Below are 24379 nucleotides of genomic sequence, written 5' to 3'. Positions count from 1 at the left end.
TTTGCCTCTGGTTTATTGGCCGGTGACCTTGTTTCTGAAATGCAAAAACTACAGGGAGTGATTTGTTACCAGGGGCATATAGAATGTAAGTGCTTGGAGGTAATAAGGTTAGGGGGTGACAGGCATCCTGTGTGAAGATGTAACTCACACAGAGTTAGGGGTGATAGGTGTCAAATGTAAATTACATAGTGTCAGGGAGTGAGATTAGCTTTGTAAAGTACAAATCTAGTTACTACAAATTAGTGACAGTTAAAGTAAAACAAGGAGTGATTAACTCTTTCAGGCCAGGTTATGTTTCTTCTCTAGCTTGTTTGCTGTTCCCTTTGTTTTCCTTGCTCTCAGGAGAAGAAGAAAGAAAACTCTCACTGCTATTTACATTGCAATGTAGTGACAAGGCCCTGGCCCTTGGCTTTGTAGAAATCAATTTCCCCAGGAGACAGAAAGTAGTGAAACAAGTAAAGTGTTTATTAGGAGGAAAAAGAGTACCTGTGAATAGACACACATGGGCAGTCGCAGAGAGAGAGTTGTGCCCTCGTGGTAGTTTGAATCACTTATATGGGGCATTTGTTCTGGGTTTCCTCTGGCCAATCATCTTGCTCTGCCTGGTTCTGAGTCCCTATTTGGTTTATCTCAGGGTCCTCCCATGTGTGCACACATGCACATCTCTTAGCCAAGATGGATTCTAGCGAAGAGACCTATGGGTAGGTTGACGTCACTCCCTTTTTGACCTCCAAGGAGCCTTTCTGCACATGTGTAGTTGGGAAGGTCTCCTTGACTTCGAGAATGAGAAATATGTGGTCTCTTTATCTTTTATCTGGGCAGGGCTCAGCTCCTCTCTGCTACTGTCCCCCCACAGGGGACAAACTCCAGCTGCTCAGCCTGGGGTACACCTATCTCCTGCCTCATCCTCACATGGTGCAAGGGGCCAGGGATCTTTCTAGGGTCTCTTTCATAAAGGCACTAATCCCATTCAGGAGGTTGGAGCCCAAAGCCCCTACCTCCAAATACTATCAACATATGAATTTTGTGGGGACATATTCAGATCGTAACACAGGATTAGTGCAGTATTCTCTTAACAGGACTCTCTGCCACATCCCTCTGTTTAATTGGTTCCCTATGCCATTGCCAGATCTATCTTCACTCTTGGCATTTATAGAGGCTTTCTGTTGCAGGAAAAAAAAAAGGGGGGCACAAGAAGAGGGTCATGTCCCAGGTCTTGAGTGAGTCTGTGGGACTGGCTGCCAAGTGAGGGTCCTTGGCTTTGCACAGGAAAGAATTCAAGAGTAAGCCATAGAAAAGTGAAAGCAGGTTTATTTAGAGAGATACACGTTCCATAGACAGAATGCGGTCCATATCAGAAGGTGAGAGTGGCCATGGGAGAAACACACTCCAAAGACAGAATGAAATGTAGTGCCTCTCAGAAAGTGGGAGTGGCCCCGAAATACGGCATGGTTAGTTTTTTATGGGCTGGGTAATTTCATAGGCTAATGAGTGGGAGGATTATTTCAACTTATTTTGGGGGAAAGGCAGGGATTTCCAGGAATTGGGCCTCTGCCCACTTTTTGGCCTTTTATGGTCAGCCTCGGAACTGTTATGGCGCCTGTGGGTGCGGTGTGTCATTTAGCATGCTAATGTATTACAATGAGCATATAATGAGGCTCAAGGTCTACTGGAAGTTAAATCTCCCGCCATCTTGGACCTAGTGATTCTAACCAGTTTTTGTTGTATCCTCAACATCTATGTCATTCTTTTAAAGGTTGTGCCCTGCCCCCTTCCCTCCTGTTTCAGTTCCAGGAGTCTGTCCCCACCTTCCACCCCCCACCACCCAACTGCCAAAACCACTGGGTGCCCAAGTCCCAAATTTGGCCCTCTGTATCTGCAGCTTCCACACCCCCATGGGTTGGTTGAATCCACAGATGCCCAACCCCTGGATAAGGAAGACTCTCACTGTCTCTTCAACATGACCTGCGTTTTCTCACCTTAATGCTCTGGTTCATGTTGTTAGGTCCTGGTGGAAAGTGCTTCTCCCCATCCTGCCCCCAATCTCTGCCACTCAGAAATACTATCCATTCTTTATATGCCACCTCCTTAATTAAACTTTTCCAGAGTCTCTCCAAAGAAGTGATCTCTCCAGGTTTTAACCTTCCTCTAGCATTTTATATCTCAATGTCACTTGTAGCAAAATGGCATGTTCTTCTCAACCTCATTTATGTATTTCTCTCTGCTACATAAACTTCTAAGATAGTGAACTTTTTAGCTACTTACCATTATGTTTCTTTATGTTTTCTGCTTAGATCAATGTCTTGAATTTCAAAAGTACTAAAAAAAATTTAATGAATTGAAATAGGCATAACTTAAATACTGGCAACACAGCCCAATAAAATAACTCAAAAAGGGGTTAAGAAGGGGGCTGTATTCATATAAAACTGTTTATTGAGAACAGAAATATGTTTACCCAGAATATTTTTCAAAACATGTTTATTCAAACATGTTTATTCAGAACATAATAAACAATCCAAAAGTTCAACAATAAGGGAATGGTTAGATAAATTAAGGGCAGGACCCTAATGTAATTCTTCTCTTGTACCTGGCCCATAGGAAGTATTTTAAAATGTATTAAATGAATGGCACACCACCGTATTAGACTATTATGCAACCAAGTGCACATGAAATCAGTTTTAGGAAAAAACAACTTTCACAAAACATACGGATTAAATCTATAGAAAACCTACGGAGCGACTTTGTTAATAATCAGAAGGAACCAGAGAAAGCCACCTGCCACATGTGTGCAGCAATTTTTAAAAGGCGTCCTCATACATACTTTGATTCTCACAACAACCCTGTGAAGTACGCTCGGTAGGAATTAACTCTGGTTTGCAAGGAAACCGATCACCGAGGTCCGGCATGATTGACTAAGGCGGAGTCAGGACGCTAGCCTCCGCCTCCCAGACCCGGGCTCCTTCCCTGCCACCCCAAGGCTACTGCTAGTGGCGCTGGGGGCGGGGAGGGGGTGTCAAGGTTTTTTTTTCTTACCTGCATTGCATTAGCAAACCGAGCCCAGAGCCGCGGGCGGCTTGCAGGTACACAGCCAGGCGCAGGTGCCAGCGCCGGCTGGCCAGACCGGCGCCGTAGGCCCCGCGACCATAGAGTCCGGAAGTGCGACCAAAGCAGCTCCCGGTGGGCACCGCTCGGTCCCGGCCGGTCCCTGACCCGGCCCCGCACTCGCGTGCCGCGCCCCGGCGGGCGGAATGGTCGCAGCGCTGGCCGTCAGGGTGGTCGCCGGGCTGGCGGCCGCGGCCTTGGCGGCAGTGCTCTTGGAGCACTACGGCCTGGCTGGGCCGCCCTCGCCACTGCCCCAGCCCCGCACCCCCCGGAGCCCGCACCCTGCGCCGGGCCTCGGAGCCAGCAACATCTTCTGGGGTCTGCAGGTGACGCAGCGGAGCTCAGGCGGGGGCTGGGTGGGTGCAGAGCTGGCGCCGCGCGGTGAGACGCCATCAGTTAACGCGGGGTCGCGACCCGCCCCTGTTTGGGCCCACACTCTGGGCTGGGGGAGAGGGGGTTGGTGCTCCGTCCTTCCCTGGGGGTTTCGTTGATGCACTGCGTCTTTGCCTTTTACTTCCGCCGGAGAGAGCCGCTGGGTCTCTGTTCGTGCTGCCTCCTCCTGACTCAGATATCTCTGTTTAACACCTGCTTTCGGCAGATATCCGACATTCACCTGAGCAGGTTTCGCGATCCAGGCAGAGCTGTAGACTTAGAGAAGTTCTGTTCTGAAACTATTGACATCATTCAACCAGCTCTCGTCCTAGCAACAGGTAGGGAGGATTGCCGTGCTGTCATGTTGTTCTGTGGTCCGGATGGTAGAATGAAAACAGGGCTGCAGCCTTTTAATTTGGGGACGTTAGGGGAACTTTAGCTACAGCCTCAGGTGAGTCCTCCTCCTGTAGAGGAGATAGGATATTATAATTTCCTTTGTCTATGGATAACTGAGTCAAGATCCGGGCTAAATGACTTGCCATAGCAAGGTTTTGGCCAAGCGGTGGAAGCAAGGCTCATGATTCTCGCGTTAGTGTTCCGTCTGCCGTCTGTTATCTGTTTTTTGTTGTCGTTGTTATTGCAGCTCTGGATTTGAGAGAGACTTAGAGAAAGCCCTTTAACCAGAAATGAAAAGTTCTGCTCCTCCTCCTCTTCCTCTTCTTCTTTTTTTTTTCTTAACTTTTCCATTTTCCTTACAGTATTAATCTTATATTGTCAGTTGTTTGAGGCTTCAGGTAACTCAGGACACTTTTTTTTTTTCCATCCTTTGGTACTTCTGTGACTTGGTTCCCTAGAGTGTTCAAACCGCAAACCCTTTGCTCCCAACTGTGTTGGAGAAGAAGCTAAAGGAGCATCTATCCCGGCTCTTGGGGGATTCATCTTTCACCCACCTTACTGAAACACCTCTGCTGATATGATGGAGTCCTCATTTTATGGACAATCTCAATTTCAAATGTCTGTCTAGTTTCCCAGAAATTTTGGTATTTCATTTTCCAAACTACACCTTCCAGATTGTTTCTTGCCGTAAAAATAATACTTGGTCAGATCACATATCCTGATTTGGGGTTTGGAAAATAAGGTTACCATAGATATTTACACCTTCCCAAAGTGTTGGAATTTCTTATTAAAGAGTTTTCATTTCATCAGAGTCTCAAGATGCATTTTGTACTGCTCCCTTTAAAGATACATTTTTCACAACCTATTTCTAATATCACAGGAAGTTAAATAGGCACTTGCTAACCTATAAGAAACAAATAAAGCCCGTGCTGAGAATCTTGTTTTCAATGGCTTGCTTTGGACAGAGATGGATTCATAAGTGGTTATGCTAATACATGTTGAGTACTTTAAATATCTTTGTTCTTCAGTGTGCATTAAAAAAAAAATTGAACCCCCAGCCCAGCTTTATTTTGCATTGTCATTCAATTCTTATGTAAACCTACAGGAGACCTGACAGACGCCAAAACAAAGGAAAATTTGGGATCTAGGCAGCAGGAGGCAGAATGGCAAATTTACCAGGGTATTCTGAAGAAGACAAGGGTCATGGAAAAAACCAAGTGGCTCGATATCAAAGGAAATCATGGTAAGAGTCAAGTCCCAGTTATAATTAAGACTAGATTTTTTTCCTTCAGGAGCCTAGATTCTCCAATTTAAATTGTAAAATTACAAAATGGGACATTGTAACATAAGCTTAAGTATACTAAAGGCCACAACTGTGAAATTCAATGATAATATGTGATTTTAAAACTTCAGATGTCACTGTTAGACCTTGAGGGGGAAACTGGTATGGTTTCTTTCTTCTTTACATGGAAGAAAAGCATATAGCAAAATCCATGCAGATGGATGTTTAAAAAGATATAATTTTGCTAAGTGAAAGAAGCCAAACCCATAAGTCTACATTACTGTATAATTCCATTTATATGACATTCAAGAAAAGGCAAAACTATAGACAGAGAACAATCTGTGGTTGCAAAGGGTTGAAGATGGAGGGAGAGGCTGACTAAAAAGAGGCATCATGAGATAATTTTGCGGGGTAATAGAACTGTTCTGTATGTTGATTGTGGTGGTAGATACGTGACTATGCATTTGTCAAAATCCATAGAACTGTACATCACAAAGATTGAATTTTGCTGTATATATATTTAAAAATTAAAATTACAAATATATTCCAATATGCATGGAGAGAGAAATGGATAACCCCTTCCCATTTTTTAGACTATGATTGTTGTGTTAATAAGGAATTGAACTGTTTTCCAAGAGTCCTGATGGTAGAGCTGTTTGTTTCATAAAGGTTGACTTTCTTATTGGTTACTTAAGTATTTCATTTGTTTGCTTCACTTGATTATTCATTGCTGATGAGTACCTATTTATATATTTTTTAAAAAGCTATCTTTTAAAATTCTATCTGGTGAAATACACAGCTATTGGTTAGATCGAAAAATCCCTCTTTATAAAAACAGTTGACCCTTGAAGAACGTGGGGGTTAGGGGCACTGACTCCCAAGCAGTCAAAAATTCGGATATAACTTTACAGTCGGCCCTATGCATCTGCAGATTCAACCAGCCAAGGATCTATGTAGTACTATAGTATGTATGTATTGAAAAAACTCTGCATATAAGTGGATTGACATAGTTCAAACCTGTGTTGTTCAAGGGTCAACTATAGTTCTTACAAAGCAGCTAGAAATTATAAATTAAAAATAGGATTCTGGCTTACAACTTTCTCTGGTATGTTTACATTCCCTTTTTTCCCTGATCTTAATTAAGGGTACAAGTCAAATTCTTTTGCAATAAAAGCAAATCTGTGTATATTAAAAAAGTGTTCCAAGCCAAACTACTGATATATTTAAAGTAACAAATATCAAATGGAGTTTTGTGATTAAATGATTTGTATAGTCCTTTGGAGTTCATAATCATTTAATTTGACTTGTATAGGCATAAATGCTTATGGTATATATGTGTGTGTGTGCGTGTGTATATATATATATATATAAATCTTTATTAAGATTTAACTATAATAGGGAGTTCTTTGGTGGTCTAAATGTTAGTATTCGGCACTTCACTGCCGTGGCCTGGATTCAATCCCTGATTCAGAAACTGAGATCCCACAAGCCATGCAGTGTAGCCAAAAAAAAAAAGAAGATTTAACTCTAACAGAATTGTTCTCTTAGCAAGAGGATTATATATACAATAATATTTCTTTTGGCCTAAATTGAGCTTTCAGCTTACTTTCTAAGGTTATTAGAAATGTTGTGGATTCTTGGAAGTCAAAGCTGATAAACAATTTTAGCCTATTGCAACCAAGCAATCAAGCTCTATGAAATTATTATATTTCCAGATAAGTATTCTATGATGTCCTTAACCTTTTCCCTTACCATTATATAACTTCTTTGTTACTGAATCTTTTTTAAGATTTAAAAAGAGGGGCTTTGGCCGTGTTATCAAAGTCATCTGCTGTTTAGAAGCCCATGACATGGATCCATATATCAGGCATGAATCCAGTCCTTCCTGGCTTCCAGAATCACACAATTAAAACAGCAGCAACAGTGGTCCAGTCTTATAACTTCAAATTGATTTATTCTGAGTAGTACATAATTCAAAATATTTATTGTTCTTCAGTATACTATGTGCTTTAGATAAGTTTCCAGATAACCTGAATTCTATTATCAAGTTTTAAAAATTAAATGCCAATCTAATTAATTGGCATCTATCATCTAAAGTGTTATTGAAAGAATTGTCATTTTTCTTTAGTCATTAATATGTTTGCATTTTTCTTTTTAATATAGATGATGTTTGCTCTTTTCTTTTTAATTAGATGCATTCAACATTCCAAGTCTGGAGAGTGTTGAGAATTATTACAGGTACTGTAATGAACAGACGACAGACCACCATGTAGAGTCTGTTACAGGGAGAGTGCAATCAATTCACTGAATGGGTGAAAACATTTTTTAACAGAGAAAAGAACCTCTGGTAATTTAGAAAAGGAGCCTTTTAGTTTATTATTATTATTTTGGTGATTCACTTTTGTTTGTTTGCTTGGACCTCTTCTTTCTTTTTATACTTTTTTAAAAAGATATTTATTTATTTTTGGCTGCATTGGGTCTTCGTTGCTGCATGAGGGCTCTCTCTAGTTGCAGTGAGCAGGGGCTACTCGTCATTGCAATGCGTGGGCTTCTCATTGCAGTGGCCTCTCTTGTTGTGGAGCATGGGCTCTAGACACACGGGCTTCAATAGTTGTGGCATGCAGGCTCAGCAGTTGTGGCTCACGGGCTCAGCAGTTGTGGCTCATGGGCTCTAGAGTGCAGGCTCAGTAGCTGTGGTGCACGGGCTTAGTTGCTCCATGGCATGTGGGATCTTCCTGGACCAGGGATCGAACCCATGTCCCCTGCATTGGCAGGCGTATTCTTAACCACTGCACCACCATGGAAGTCCCTTTTATTCTTTTTTTTTTTTTTTTGCAGTACACGGGCCTCTCACTGTTGTGGCCTCTCCCGTTGCGGAGCACAGGCTCCGGACACGCAGGCTCAGCGGCCATGGCTCACGGGCCCAGCCGCTCTGCGGCATGTGGGATCTTCCCAGACCGGGGCACGAACCCGTGTCCCCTGCATCGGCAGGCGGACTCTCAATCACTGTGCCACCAGGGAAGCCCCCTTTTATTCTTTTTATTTCATATACTTTAATGCTTTTTGTCGACTAATGGTACTTTTAATATTCTATAAGACTTTTTTTTTTTTTGCCATTGATGCACAGAATAAATCGTTTAGATCAGAGCTTGTCAACCAGAGTACTGTGGATTTTAATAATGCTGAGATACTGATTCTCTTAGCCTCTGGGGTGGCCGAAGAGCCCAGTTGTTCACCCCTTGCTGCTTTGTCCAGTATGTCATACAAATATTAAAAAAAATTTTATGTGCATGAATATGAAAAAGGCAATGAATACGAAAGGATATTTAAGTTAGAAAGCCCATTCTCTAGTTTTACTATATTGGAATTCTTCTTTTGGCTGTAATTTCACTTTCTGTTCCAGGGTATTCAGTAGCTTTGTTTTACACTGTCAGTCCGTCAAGTAGCAAGTCTTAAGAGCCTATAATTAGTTGGATAGTGTGAGAGATACAAGAGCTAATATTAAAAAATATGGCCTCTAGCTTCAAGTAAGTCTAGCTAAGGGAGATAAAAATTGTTCAGGAAACAATTAGAAAAGAACGTGAAAAAAAAAATCCATGAAGGAATGGCTGTGAAATGCTAGATTATTTATTTTTTTATTTTTTATTTTTATTTTATTTTATTTTTTTTTGCGGTACGCAGGCCTCTCACTGTTGTGGCCTCTCCCATTGTGGAGCACAGGCTCCAGATGCGCAGGCTCAGCGGCCATGGCTCATGGGCCCAGCCGCTCCGCGTCATGTGGGATCCTCCCGGACCGGGGCACGAACCTGTGTCCCCTGCATTAGCAGGCGGACTCTCAACCACTGTGCCACCAGGGAAGCCCTAGATTATTTATTACACTTAATTATCACTATGAGAAATCAGAAAAGGCAGAGGTTAGCATGGGGTGAACATAGAGCAGCCTTTATTTTTTATTTTTTATTGAGATATAATTGACATATAACATTGTGTAAGTTTAAGGTATACAGTGTGTTCATGTGATACATTTATATATTGCAATATGACTGTCACCATAGGGTTAGCTAATAACCCTATCACAAGTGACACAGTTACTGTTTCTTTTTTTGTGGTGAGAACAATTAAGGTCTGGTCTGTTAGCAACTTTGAAGTTTATAATACAGTATTGTTGACTATAAGTACTATACTGTGCTTTAGATCTCTAGAACTTACTTATCTACTAGCTGCAAGTTAGAGAAGACTTTGTAAAAGAAGTGAAAATTGTGTCCAGTCTTAAAAAAGATGGGTAGCATTTGGAGAAGTAAGAAATTCTGAGGGGTATATTTTGAAAGGATTAGTGTAAACAGAGCTTTAGTTGCATGCCACAACTAAAAGATCCTGCATGTTGCAACTGAAAGATCCCACATGCTGCAACGAAGATCCTGCGTGCCACAATGAAGACCCGATGCAACCAAATAAATAAATTTTAAAAATTTAAAAATACATTAAGAAAGCTGGAATGAGCTTTTGGGGGGCAGTAAGGAAACTGCTATCACCAGAATAAAGGTTCATATTGAGGATTGGTGTGACACTGGGTAGATAGTGCAGAGCCAATTTATGGAGGTGTCAAGTGACAAGTGACAAGCACAAAAATTTAGATGTGATGGGTAATAGTTTATAATCCAGTATAGGTTCCTAAGGAGATAAGTAACAATGAAAATAGTATTTTATAAAGGGCAGACACACAACAAAATAGGGATAGGGATAAAAAGAAAAAGAGAGAGATTAGAGTTGTGTAGACCAAATAGAAGAATCCTGCAGCAGTCTAACCATCATAAGGAAAAGGCCTGAAATGAATATAAGACATACCTGTCTGAAAAAGGGTCATGGATGTGGGGATGGTGACATGAATTTGAGGATGGTAGGTCAAAAAGCATTGGTTAACATATAACTAGAGTCACCTTAACTTGGAAGAGGAGGTTGTCCTCTTTTGTTAATGTGAGGAAGGAAAAGGACAGTGATGAAAATCTTTCACTTCTTATTAACTGTTTGTATCTTTGATGGCGACTGTGGGAATGGGCTTAACAGACATTTTCAAAGAATCAATAGGACTTAGGGACTGATTAGTTATTGGGAAGGTAAAATTATTAGTCACTTTAAAGTTTCTTACCTTTATATTTTTGTTTCTAACCACCTAAACTTTATCCGGATTTAATATGTGACATTTTGCTAGAGATATAGACATTACAGAAATATCAACTGGAAGGAAAAAAATCTTAAGGTTAAATCTTGATCTCTACAATGACTCAGAGATGCCAAAATCCAGAATTCAAAAACTATTGTATATTTTAACCTCTGCTTTCAAGTAGTTGGATTTTATTTTAGATAGTTGGATTTTAATATGTCAAAAATGTAGGAAAGAAAACAACATATGTAAGATTATAAGATCCTGAAGAAAAACTCTGAAAACAAACTAAGCAGGAAAAATATAAATACAAATCTTAATGAGGAAAAAACCCTGAAAGAGAAATTCAAAATATACCAAGAGGAGCTAATTGACTATTAATTGTAATATCTATGGTAATATATTTATTTATGATATATTTGTTGGCTGTTGCTTAAAAATAGCTCCCTGATAGCACATTAAATTTCAGAAGTTTATTTGTATTTTTTTCATATGTGCTCTTAGGTAAAACATCATATAAGACACTTAGATATTTTCTTATAATGTTCTGACATTTGAATAATAAAGGTATGCTCCAAATATAATCTATACTTTCTTTCACATTTATTCAATAAATACTTAATGAGTGCCGACTCTGTGTACTCTGTTACCCATCTTTACTCTCCAACTTTCTGGACACTTGAATACTGTTGATACTTAAGGTGGTGAGGACTTTCATTACTGGATGTGGACCCTGTGTATGTTTTCAATATATTTTTAGGAACCGATAAAAGATTTACTGGCCCAGACCTAACATTTTTCTCCTGGCTTGATGACTTCATCTTTGCAAGGCTTTATTGTGACTTAAGCCTCTGCAGTCCTGTTTCAAGAAGTAAACAGTTGTATCTCACTATACCAAGAATTCTGCTAGGTACTTAGAAGGCCCTCACTAAAATTTTTGATGATTGATAAATACCATTTCCCTGGATTCTGACTAATCTCTTTTAAAATGTTTAGTGGACCACCTAAATTAGCCACGTACTTCTCTGCTTTGCTTGGTGACCTTGTGCTTGGTTACTGATGAATATGTTTGCCTGAATCTTTGGAAACAATGGGAGAAAATCTTTAAAATTTCTTTTAATCGATGTATCCATTGTGGATCTAGTTTTGTGTATTTCTCTGTCAGATCATGGAAATTTCCTTTTCAAAGGGAGGCAAAATATAGTGTGATATTAGGGCAGGAATTTAAACTCATTCTGTTATTTTATGATTACACTAAAACTTTCCTGTCTTGTATTTTTTAGGAAATATTCTGCTGTACGTAGGGATGGCTCTTTCCATTACGTCCACAGTACTCCCTTTGGCAACTATTCTTTCATCTCTTTGGATGCCACCATAAATCCAGGGCCTAAGAGACCTTTTAATTTCTTTGGAATTTTAGATCAGGTACAGTAAAAAATCTCACTTCCCTTTGCAGCTAACCTATTTTATCTTTTCCCAGATACATGCGGCTCACTTAAAGTTATACTAGGTAAACAAGTTCTTATCTAGAAATGCTTGAGGAAAATTCTGCTGTGGTTACAGGTATGGCTAGAAGAAATTATCGACTACTTGAACCCTATTATTGTTATCCCTGTCCTTGTTCCAAAATCTGGGAAAGCAGTACCTCACATTTTACATTAATTCAGTAAACAGTTGTTAAATATGTACTGGGACTTCCTTGGTGGTCCAGTGGTTAAGACTCCTTGCTCCCAATGGGGGAGACCAGGGTTTGATTCCTGGTCAGGGAACTAGATCCCGCATGCCACAACTAAGAGCCCGCATACTGCAACTAAAAGAGCCCTTATACTAAAACGAAGATCCTGCATGCCGCAACTAACCCAGCGCAGCCAAATAAATATTTTTAAAAAATAAAATAAATATGTACTAAGTGCAGCATGCACTTTGCAAGGCACAGGGCATACAGCTTTGTATACTATATGGTATATTCCTAAATCCCCACAGTTGCCATTTCTAACTAATGGTCTATATTTTTTTGGTACGAGAAGGGCAACCATCGAAGTAAATGAGTTTTCTTTTTTTTTTTTTTTTTCCATTTATTTTTTGTCTGCATTGGGTCTTCATTGCTGCATGCGAGCTTTCTATAGTTGTGATGAGCGGGGGCTACTCTTCTTGCGGTGTACTTGCTACTCTTCCTTGCGGTGCACGGGCTTCTCATTGCAGTGGCTTCTCTTGTTGCAGGGTACGGGCTCTAGGTGTGTGGGCTTCAGTAGTTGTGGCACGTGGGCTCTATAGTTGTGGCTCGTGGCTCAGTAGTTGTGGCGCACGGGCTTAGTTGCTCCACGGCATGTGGCATCTTCCCAGATCAGGGATCGAACCTGTGTCCCCTGCATTGGCAGGCAGATTCTTAACCACTGCGCCACCAAGGAAGTCCTAAATAAGTTTCTTTTAAAGTATTTTTCGTTAAGCTCGGTGAAAATTGTTGCTGGATTAAAACTGTATGGAAAGTCACATCTGAGAACCTCTAATTATTTCTTGGTACGGCAAATGTCAACTCATTATTGAGCACGTGCCCAAACGCAAGACATATGTGTCCATATATAAGAATACAAGGGTGATAAGATCAAGTGCTTGGCCTCTTAGAATATTTAATGTACTGGTGGGGCTTAAGACCTATACAGAAATAACTATAATAAAAGGCAGAATTTGCTAAGTGCTGAAAGATTTAAAGTGATATGAGGGTTCAAAGAAACTTGAGCAGAATATTGTTAAATGCTTTGGGTTTATTAGGCATTTTATTTAAGGAAGGTATATTTTGTTTCCTGTCTACTGAGTGTCTTTAGACAGAGTTGATCAGCTTATTATTTTAAAGCCTACCCTTTAGAATAGTGTTTTTTAAGGTATGATTTGATAATCTGCATGAAAAGCAGCTGTTTTGTAAAATGCAGATTCCTAGGCTTTGTCTGAGACTTAACGAATTAGAAACTCTGAAAGTAGGGCCCAGGAATTCATTGCTATAAGCACTTTGGAGATAATATTAATGTATATATTTATATATACAAGTTATTTTAGAAATCATCTTTATGAGGGATGGTTTACAGACAATAAAATGCACTCATTTTGAGTATTTGAAGAGCTTTGACAAATGTATATACTGGTGTAACTGTCAGCACAATCAAGACAGAACATTTCCATTACCCCAGAAAGTTCTCTTGTGTTGTTAGTCTTCACCTGCAGTCCCAGGGAACCACTGATGTGTTTTCTGTCAGTATAGATTAGTGCTGTTTGTTCTAGAATTTTACATAAATGAAATCATACAGTAGGTACTCTTGTGTCCGGCCTCTTTTGCTTAGTATGTTTTTGAGATTCATCCCTATTACTGTGTATATCCTTTTTATTGCTGAGTAGTATTCCGTTGTATGGGTATGGATATACTGCAATTTTTTGGTGGTTTCTAGTTTTTGTCTGTTATGAGTAGAATGTTGTAAATATTCAGGTACAAGGCTTTCTGTGGACATATGTTCATCTTGTTTTAGAAGTTTAGTTTCAATATCCTCTTTATTAATTGCACTGTGGTATACAGGGCTGAAAAGATTAGTGGTTCTTCTTCATTGCTGCAAAGAAATTTATAAATAAAGAAAAAAATTTATGTAATTTAAAGATTGTTTATTTCTGTTTCTTTATCTATCAAATGGGAATAATCCCTGTCCTCCTTAGTGCAGAGTTATTTTTAGGATCAAATGAATTGTATGTTTAAACAGTTTGAAACTTACAGAGGTCCATACAGGTCACTGGTTAGTAGGGTTTAAGCTTTAGACGTAATATTATAAAACCTCAAGGGAGTTGTGTAACCTCTTGACATTAGATTTCAGCCTGAGCTCTAATTAAAGCTCCTTCTGTTTTTCTCTGATTTCAGAAACAGATGGAGGATCTTTCATTACTGGCCAAGGAAAGTAGTCGGAGCAACCACAGTATTTGGTTTGGACACTTCACAACATCCACTATCCTTTCTCCATCACCAGGAATTCGGTCCATAATGAGGTGAGGCAAGCTTCCAAAATCAAAATGAATTGCTTTTAATTCTTTTATGTTGTTCTACCTATCTTGCTTTTCTGAAGAGATATTTTTATTAGTTTGGCATCACAAGTTATCTTTGTTCATTTATTTCATTTATTTTTCATTGGTTAGTTCGGCTACAGCTTATTTGTGTGGGCACCTCCACACACTTGGTGGACTGATGCCTGTTTTGCACACTCGTCACTTCCAGGGCACTTTGGAACTTGAGGTGGGAGACTGGAAGGATAACAGAAGGTAAGGGAACTACCCCACAGAATACAACTTATACGTGTAAGTTTTGCTAAAGCAATGATAGTTTTCTGATCACTATCATGAGTGAGTGATCCCAGTTAAGGAAAAACATGTGATATCTCTATGTTTTTGAAGGAATATATGTATCTGGCAGTCTTTATCCTTATGCAGAAACTTTGTTGCAGCAATTATGTTTGCCATCACTATGTTATGTTGGCTTTTCAAATGCATCCTCTAGGAAATAGTTCTCAAAATCTAGTATACACGAGATCTATGGAGGAGCTTATGAAAAATAAAAATTACCAGGCCCTGTCTCTAGAGATATTGGCTGTGTTGGTCTGGGTTAGGACACAAGAAACTGCTTTTTTTTAAAAAGCCCACCAGATGCTCAATGGACCATACTTTGAGAAACACTAGGGCTAGAAATACGTCATCTTTTTCCCTGAATTTGATATTTGCCTTTCTAGTTATTGCTACAACATGTTAGTGATTTAAGTTCTTCAAACAGATTATAGTTGGTTATATTAAGGTTAAAGTCTTTTAAAAATTATTATTATTAAACACTTTTTTAATTGAAGTATAGTTATACAATATTATGTAAGTTACAGTTGTACAGTATAGTGATTCACAATTTTTAAAGGTTATACTTCATTTATAGATATTATAAAATATTGGCTGTATTCCCTGTGCTGTTCAATATATCCTTGTAGCTTATTTTATATGTAATAGTTTGTACCTCTTAACCCCTACCTCTATCTTGCCCCTCCTCCCTTCCTTCTCCCCACTGGTAACCACTAGTTTGTTCTCTATATCTGTAAGTCTGTTTCTTTTTTGTTATATTCCCTAGTTTGTTGTATTTCTTAGATTCCACATGTAAGTGGTATCATACAACATTTGTCTTTCTCTGTCTGACTTATTCACCTAGCATGATACCCTCCAAGTCCATCACTGTTGCAACTGGCAAAATTTCATTCTTTTTTTATGGCTGAGTAGTATTTCATTGTATATGTACCACATCTTGTTTATCCATTCTTCTGTTGATGGACACTTAGGTTGCTTCCATATCTTGACAATTGTAAATAATTCTGCTATGAACATTGGGGTGCATGTATCTTTTCAAATTGGATATATACCCAGGAGTGGAAATGCTGGGTCATATGGTAGATCTAAGGTTAAAGTCTTCTGAAGAGAAAACATAACTTATTTATCAAAAGGATACAGTATAGTTATATATTATAGTATAGTTATAGTATAGTATAGTATAGTATAGTATAGTATATATACTATATATATAGTATATGTATATATATAGTATATATATAGTATATATATACTATATATACTATATATATACTATATATGTTATATATATAGTATATATATAATATATACTATATATATAGTGTATATATATATATATATACTACTATACTATACTACTATACTACTATACTATATACTACTATACTATATACTATATACTATACTATACTACTATACTACTATAGTATACTATAGTACTATACTATACTATACTATAGTATACTATACTATAGTATACTATAGTATATAGTATACTATAGTATACTATATAGTATAGTATACTATAGTATAGTATAGTATAGTACTATAGTATACTATACTACTACTATACTACTACTACTATAGTATACTATAGTATACTATACTACTACTATACTACTACTATACTACTATACTATACTACTATACTATACTACTATACTACTATACTCTATACTACTATACTACTATACTACTATACTATATACTATATAGTATATATATATACTATATATATATATACTACTATATAGTATATAGTATATACTATATATAGTATATAGTATATATATAGTATAGTATATACTATACTATATACTATACTATATATATATACTATATACTATATATATAGTATATATATAGTGTATATAGTATAGTATAGATATAGTATAGTTAAATATATATAAATATATATTTATTGAGAAGAACGAAATAGATATATTTGAGAATAACTAAGTGCAAGTTTAAATATAAATAAGTATCACCTCATTGTTTTTTATCAATTGCTCTTTAACTTAGTCAAACCCAGTGCTATGAAGATATTAGGTACTTAGTGAATATTTGTTGAGCTGAATATGTTATCTTTCTAATAACTACAGTTGATCTTTGAGCAACACGGTTTGAACTGTGCAGGTCAACATATACTCAGATGTTTTTCACAAAATACTACAGTACCACACAATCTGTGGTTAGTTGAATCTGTGGATGTGGAACTGAGGATACAGAGGGCTGATTGGGAAATTATACTCGGATTTTCTACTGCTTGGGGGTCGGTGCCCCAACGCCCTCATTGTTCAAGGGTCAACTGTACTCCCATTCATTAAAAAGCAGCTTTATATCTTGGAAGGAACTTATTCATTTCAGTTGGCTTTTCTAGAAACTGTATAAGAGCTATGCTTGAAGCCTGTGATTAGTTGGCAACTGTAATTACTTTGAACTAAGACCTGTCTGTTCATGACTGTGAGGCTGTGGGCTGGGCTGGAATTGCCTTTACCAGGTAGCCTTCCTAACCCTTGATCAGCTTCTTTATTTCTTATAAATGCTACAGTTACAAGTTAAGTGATGTTAATTATGGAGCCATTTCCTTTCTTTCTCTTCCCACCTGCTCTCCTGTATTCCAACCCTGGGGTTTTATTTGGAGTTTGTTTTACTGAAAGGACCTAACCTTTACCTGCCCTTATAAACGTTTAAATTATATTAGTACAATAGAAGAGGTTTTTTTTTTTTGGCTATGTCTTGTGGGATCCTAGTTCCCCAACTGGTGATAGAACCCCGGCCCTCAGCAGTGAGAGCATGGAGTCCTAACCATTGGACTGCCAGGGAATTCCCTAGGAGAGTTTTTAAAAACAGTTAGTGTATTAGTAATGTTAGACTAGGCTTTGTTGTGGATGCAAATAAATCTAGAAATATCAATGGCTTAACACAACAGATGTTTATTTTTTCATTTATGTAAATCAGTATAAGTCAGGGAAATTCTCCTCCATGGGGTAACTCAGGGATTCAGACTTCCTCCGTCTATAATGTGACTATTTCAACACCTCAATTCCAGGGCAGGCAAGAGATCACAGAGAACTCATATCCATTCTTAAGTACTTTGGACCAGAAGTGTGATACGTGTCACTTCTGTTCACAGCCCATTGGCCAGAACTAGTCACATGGCCCCAACCTAATACCAGGGAGACTGGGAAATGCAGGGGAGCACGTGGAGTATTTGGTGAGCACTATTGTTTCTGCCATAGCTAATCATTTCTCTCCTTAGTTCTAAAAGTTAGAAAATACAAAACTTTGGTTACTTTTTAGTGAATAGTTTTACCTTTCATTGTGCATTTAGAAAATCAAAACCACTTAACTTTTGCTGTTTTCTTTGAAATTATAGAAATAAAAGTTTAAAAGAAGAATTAAAGGTTTCTAAGTGTGTTTATTTTAATATTTTATGTAGCATTGTTGATGGGATGAAGAATGTCAGATATTATTAGACTTATGATGAATGTTTTAGGTTCAAAATAGTCTTAAAGTATAGAAATCAAATGACTTAATTCAACAAACATTTATTTAAAAATTAAAGAGTACATGCTATGTACCAGGCATTGTTCTAGGACACAGTAAAAATTCATTGCTTCAGTCAGATCCCAGTTGTGACACATGTCACATGTGCCAAAATGTATAAAGTGATAAGGGCAAGGGAAGAAAGAGGAACAATATTATTTACTCTGCATTCAAATTCATGATCTCAGAAAGTATAGTTTTATCGTTTTACATTTGTTCTGTATATATCCTTCAGGCCGTCTTATAATATGAAGTAACTAAATTACCTTATTGTCCTCTGGTGTCTAGGTACCGGATCTTTGCTTTTGATCATGACCTCTTTAGCTTTGCAGATTTGATCTTTGGCGAGTGGCCTGTGGTTCTTATCACTAATCCTAAATCACTCCTCTATAGTTCTGCTAAACATGAACCACTAGAAAGACTCCTTCACTCAACACACATCAGGTATGTAGCAGTTTTTCAGAATTTACTTTCAGTTTGATATTGATGAAGAGTAAGTCATTGTGATTGCATTCTTATGTGAAAGCTATGAGATGCTCTACTTTAGTTTTCTCAGCAATCTAAACATTATATAAATTGCCTACTGTTTCATTCCTATTCAGTTAAAAAGTATATAATTTTTAAGCTGCTGAAATAAAAAAAAATCTAGAAACCCATAATCCTACCATTATTATTTTTGTCTTTTATTCTCGCTTTTTTATATGCATGGTTTTACATTGCTGTAATCATAATGTACCTATTCATTTGTATCCTACTTAAAAAAATTTACATCATATATCAGAAGTATATATTTTTTTGTTTTGCTACATAGCCTTTCAAAAAAGCAAAAGCTATGTAAACCTTCCGGAATTGAAAAATCATTTGGCATATGAATTTGACAGTGCATATAAATAGAATCTTTTTTTTAATTTATTTTTTATTGAAGTATTGTTGAATTACAATGTATTAATTACTTCTGAGAGCAAAGTGAGTCAGTTATACATGTATACATTCTTTTTCATATTCTTTTCCATTATGGTTTATCACAGGATATTGAATATAGTTCCCTGTGCTGTACTGTAGGACCTTGCTGTTTACCCGTCCCATATATAACAGTTTGCATCTGCTAATCCCAAACTCCCAGTCCTTCCCTCCCCCACCCCCTCCCCCTTGGCAACCACCAGTCTATTTTCTATGTCCCTGATTCTGTTGCTGTTTCATGGATAGGTTAATTTGTGTCATATTTTAGATTCCATATATAAGTGATACTATATGGTATTTGTCTTTCTAACTTCACTTAGTATGGTAATCTCTAGTTGAATGCATGTTGCCGCAGATGGCATTATTTCGTTCTTTTTTATGGCTGGGTAGTATCAAATAGAATCTTAATGAGACATTAACATTCCTTTTGCAAAGAGACATAACCTTTTGCAAACATAAGGGCACTTGTTTTAATATACTCTTTTAAATTTTATTTTGAAAAGCAGTACAACATAACTTTTGGAAAATAGAGTAATGGGATTATATGTGTATCCCTGTCCCACTCCCCCCCCATACCCCAATAGAACTATTATTAACATGAGTTTTCCTTCTCAGGCATTCTCTTTCAGGCCTGTATTTACACAGTCGTAATCATAGGGCACCGTGTATTCTAATTGCTATTTTTTTTCTGTCAACAGAGAGAATGGACCACAGTTTAACCATTTTCCTATCTTATTGGTGAACTTTCAGATTTTTTTCTAATTTGAGGATGAACATCTGATGCATATAGATTCTTCCTTCATTTGAATAATTGCTGTAGATAGAGTTCTGGAAATAGGATTCTAGGTGAAATAGTTTGAATTCCTTTGTGACTGTTGATAAAGATTGCCTGATTACTTTTTTTTTTTGCAACTAAAATCATTATTCTTTTTCAGAAAATTGTGGTAAAATATACATAACATAAAATTTACCATGTTAAGCATTTTTAGTGGCAATAAGTACCTTTATATTGTTGTGCAACCATCATCACCATTTTTTTCAGCTTCCAAAACTGCAACTCTGTACCCATTGAACACTAACTCCCTATTCCCCCTCCCCCCAGCCCCTGGCAACCACCAATTCTACTTTCTGTCTCTATGAATTTGACAACTCTAGGTACCTCATAGGAGAATCATACAGTATTTGTCCTTTTGTGACTGGCTTTCTTTCATTTAGCATAATGTTCTCATCCATTTTGAAGCATGTTTCAGAATTTCCTTGCTTTTTAAGGCTGAGTATTCACTGTTTCATTGCATACATACACTACATTTTGTTTATCCGTTCATCTGTTGATAGACATTTTTGCTTCTGCCTTTTCACTACTGTAAATAATGCTGCTATGAACATGGGTGTACAAATATGTGTTCCAGTCCCTGCTTTCAGTTCTTTGGGTATATATTCAGAAGTGGGATTGCTAGATCATGTGGTAATTCTATGTTTAATTTTCTGAGGAACCTCCACATTGTTTTCCACAGTGGCTGCGCCATTTCACATTCCCACCAGCAGTGCACAAGGTACCTGATTACTTTTTAAAACAGATACTAATTTATAATGTTACCAAGCAATATGAGTGCCAGTTTCACAGCACTCTTATCATTATTGGATATTGTACTTTTAAAAAAATTTACTAATTATTCTGGAAAAAAAGGGTACCAATATGCTTTAATTTATTTCTTTTGATCACTAGGTAAGTGGAACATACATCTCTTGGTCAGGTTTCTTGATAGGAGCTGGATATCAGATTTAGATTTAGAATAGTTTCTGATTTCTCACCAATTCAGGTTGGCTGAATTATACAACTCCAGAAGCCACCATTTAGAAAGAAACCAGATCATATGAAGAGTGTCATATGAACATTTGTACAGTGTAATGGTCTGCCTTACCGTTGTCCCTCGGTATCTCTGGGGGATTGGTTCCAGGACCCCCTGGGAATACCAAAGTGTACAGATGCTCAAGTCCTTTATATAAACTGGTGTAGTATTTGCATATAACCTATGCACATCCTCCCTATACTTTAAATCATATCTAGATTACTTATAATACCTAACACAATGTAACTGCTATGTAAATAGTTGCTGGCGAGAGGCAAATTAAAGTTTTGCTTTTGGGAACTTTCTTGAAATTTTTCTTTTCTGAATATTTTCGATCCATGGTTGGTAGAAACCACAGGTTCCACATCCCAGTAACTCGCAGATCAACCAACGGAAGGCCAACTGTACTTACATCTTTTCAGGTTATAATAGGGTTATTCTTCTTTATAAAAACAATGCCAAATACCTAAAACCATGCATTTATGCTCTCATTTTAGAGTCTTGGTGTTTTCCTTATCTTCCATTACTTCAGTCGCAGTTAAGATTGATGGAGTTCATTTAGGGCAAGCTAGTCATTTGTCTGGTCCTATTTTCATACTAAAGTGGAATCCAAGAAACTACAATAATAGGACACATAACATAGAAGTAATCGTCCAGGTAAGTTAGTAATTTTCAGCTTGCTATGTGAATGATTAGGCTGTAACCACATTGAACTCCGATTTGTTTTTTGTTTTGTTTTGTTTTTGTCAATTGATAAGATGAAACTAAGTTAATAAATAATTTGAATACACTGGATTTAGTATGTTCTGAAAATGGACACTCAGGAATAATTCTACTTTTAGACTAAAAACTGGGCAGAGGACATGAGTGTGCAACTACTGGCTATAGTCCCCTCTTTTTATCCCCAGGGAATCATTGTTCTGTTTTCTTCCAGCTTTGGCCAGAATCTTTTAATAATGGGAGCACATTCCCCAATATTCCTGAAGATAATAGAATAAGTCAGAAAACATAATATTTACGTATCCACGCCTTTGATTGCTGTCTCCAAGTATAGGAAATTGTGTCACTATTTTGAAAGCTCTAGGATAAATAATTTTTAAGGCATCCATCAAAGGGATTTTTTGTTTGGGGAGTGGGCATTGATAGCACATGCAGTAACTGTCTGCCTGTCCCTTTTCTGATTCAGCTTGGGGAGCATTTAATTCACTAGACCTGCCAGAGTAGAAAGTGATCATCATCACCAAAATAGAGCAGTTTCATCAACAATTTGAAACACTTTAGGGGATAGACTGTGCTAAAAAATTAGTTTCTGGAAAAAAAAATCTGTCAATTTCTACAACTTTATGATTTGATGAAGTTTTAAACTGTTTAATCTTTTAATGTTAAGTCTTGGTTTGAAGATTATCAGGTAATCCTTCAGAAAACACGTGATTATTTTCATTATCTTTTTTGTATGTGTCACAGAGAAGGATTTAGAGCAGGAAGGAGCTATTTACTGAGCTTCTTCTAAGGAGATGCCAGACACTTAGAATTTTTTACGAAATCTGTATAACAATCTTATGTGGTGGGTAGTTTTATCCCCAATTCATAGATGAGGAAACGAGAGAAGGCACTTTGCAGTACCACCCATCTTTTTTTTTTGGGGGGGGGTACGCGGGCCTCTCACTGTTGTGGCCTCTCCCGTTGTGGAGCACAGGCTCCGGATGCGCAGGCCCTGCGGCCATGGCTCACAGGGCCCAGCTGTTCCGCGGCATGTGGGATCTTCCCGGACCCGGGCACGAACCCATGTTCCCTGCATCGGCAGGCGGACTTTCAACCACTGCACCACCAGGGAAGCCCAGTACCACCCATCTTTGAAGTGTTCTGCTTAGGAGGAAGAAGACACTCATGGGTAGAAAGTGGAAGGAGGGACTCCTGGGGATGAACTCCTTAATGTCTTTCATATTAGAAGTTGGCTCATTTTAAAAAGACTTGAAGGGCTTCCCTGGTGGCGCAGTGAGAGGCCCGCATACCGCAAAAAAAAAAAAAGACTTGAAGATACAAGTGCACATAGAATAAATTGTTCCCTATCTTTACAGTCATGGGGAAGAAGTAGGAGCAACCATAGGAGACCTGCTCACTGTTGGAATGGGGAACTTCCAAATCTTTGGATTGCTTCCGAACCTCAGCTTCTGTAGTTTTATGAGGAAGAAACCATAGCTCACATTTCTTGAACCTTTCTGCCTGCTTAGTTGAATCCTTAGTAAAAATGTGAAATCACATATACTTTTTATATGTTTAACATTTCTTACGTTATTGAGGTAGAATTTATATTTAAAAACTCCATATATTTAAAGAGTACAATTTTGTGTGTTTTGACTTTCTTATACATCCTTAAAACCATTTCTACAATCAATATGATCTATCACCCTCAAAAGTTTTCTTATGTCCCTTTGCAACTGCCTTCCCTCCACCCTCATTTCTAGGCAACCACTGATCTGTTTTATGTCTATGAGTATAACTTTAAAAAATTAGTCTACTGAATATTAAACAGGGAACCTGTCCCCTCATTCATCAGTGAGAAAGTTCTGTCCTTTTAAATACAGTATACCATAGATAAGTCTGAAAGAAAAATTCGTGGGAGAAGACATCGATTTATTATCTTATATTTTACCTATTCACTGTATTTATTGAATATCTGTAAAGTTCTGGGCAGCCTAGTACCAACTGGACCTTTAAATCAGTTCTCAGTGTGGTTTCTGAAGTAGTAGCGTCAGCATCACCTAGGAACTTGTTAGAAATCCCATCCCACACCTATGTATCAGAAACTCTGGGGATGGAACCCAGCCATCTGTTTTGACAGTCCCTCCAGGTGATTCTGATGTGCATTAAAGTTTGAGAACCAGAATTTAAGATTATTGTGCCTCCTTTGCCAATTTAAAGAGCAAACTCTAGAAATCTCTATATCTCAAAATTAAAGAAAATCTCTGCTTTAAAACAAGAACTTAAAAAAAAACCCTAAGAACTTGTCATTCAGAGTTAGAACATTTGAGCAATAAAAGTTTGATAAACACCAGTACAAGTTCTTTTTGCTATTTTAAAACTTTTTATGATGAGGAATTTTTAAAATATATGAAAGAGATAATACTATAATAAATCTCCATGTATCCTTCACCCAACTTCAAAGATTATCAACTTTTGACCAGTCTTGTTTCATCTGTACTCCATCCACTTCTCTCCTCCCTGTACCACGATGTCATTTCATCTGTGTAAATATGGCAGTATATATCTCTAAAAGATAAGAGCTATTTTAAAAAAAAGTCACCATAGTACCATATCACACCTGAAAAATTAACAGTA

At 37.6% G+C, this 24379-nt stretch overlaps 1 protein-coding gene across 4 annotated transcripts in view; it reads left to right on the top strand.

The window, feature by feature from the left end:
* Nucleotides 1-2936: 2936 nt before the first annotated feature.
* Nucleotides 2937-24379, top strand: part of TMEM62 (transmembrane protein 62) — a 34534-nt gene continuing 13091 nt past the window's right edge. Inside the window, exons 1-10 of one of the 4 annotated variants that reach the window (XM_030842893.2) lie at nt 2937-3428; nt 3701-3812; nt 4976-5113; nt 7345-7390; nt 11597-11738; nt 14209-14333; nt 14481-14603; nt 18519-18674; nt 20705-20743; nt 21538-21697. In XM_030842893.2, the coding sequence (XP_030698753.1) occupies nt 3249-3428; nt 3701-3812; nt 4976-5113; nt 7345-7390; nt 11597-11738; nt 14209-14333; nt 14481-14603; nt 18519-18674; nt 20705-20743; nt 21538-21697 (1221 nt within the window). In that variant the 5' untranslated portion in view covers nt 2937-3248. The remainder of the gene's footprint in view (nt 3429-3700; nt 3813-4975; nt 5114-7344; nt 7391-11596; nt 11739-14208; nt 14334-14480; nt 14604-18518; nt 18675-20704; nt 20744-21537; nt 21698-24379) is intronic. The other 3 variants (XM_030842894.2, XM_030842899.3, XM_030842901.3) reach the window with 3 other exon arrangements.

The sequence above is a fragment of the Globicephala melas genome, chromosome 2 (assembly GCF_963455315.2).
Source record: "Globicephala melas chromosome 2, mGloMel1.2, whole genome shotgun sequence".
NCBI lineage: Eukaryota > Metazoa > Chordata > Mammalia > Artiodactyla > Delphinidae > Globicephala > Globicephala melas.
The sequence above is the reverse complement of the archived record's forward strand: the minus strand, read 5'-3'. Positions and strand labels throughout refer to the sequence as shown.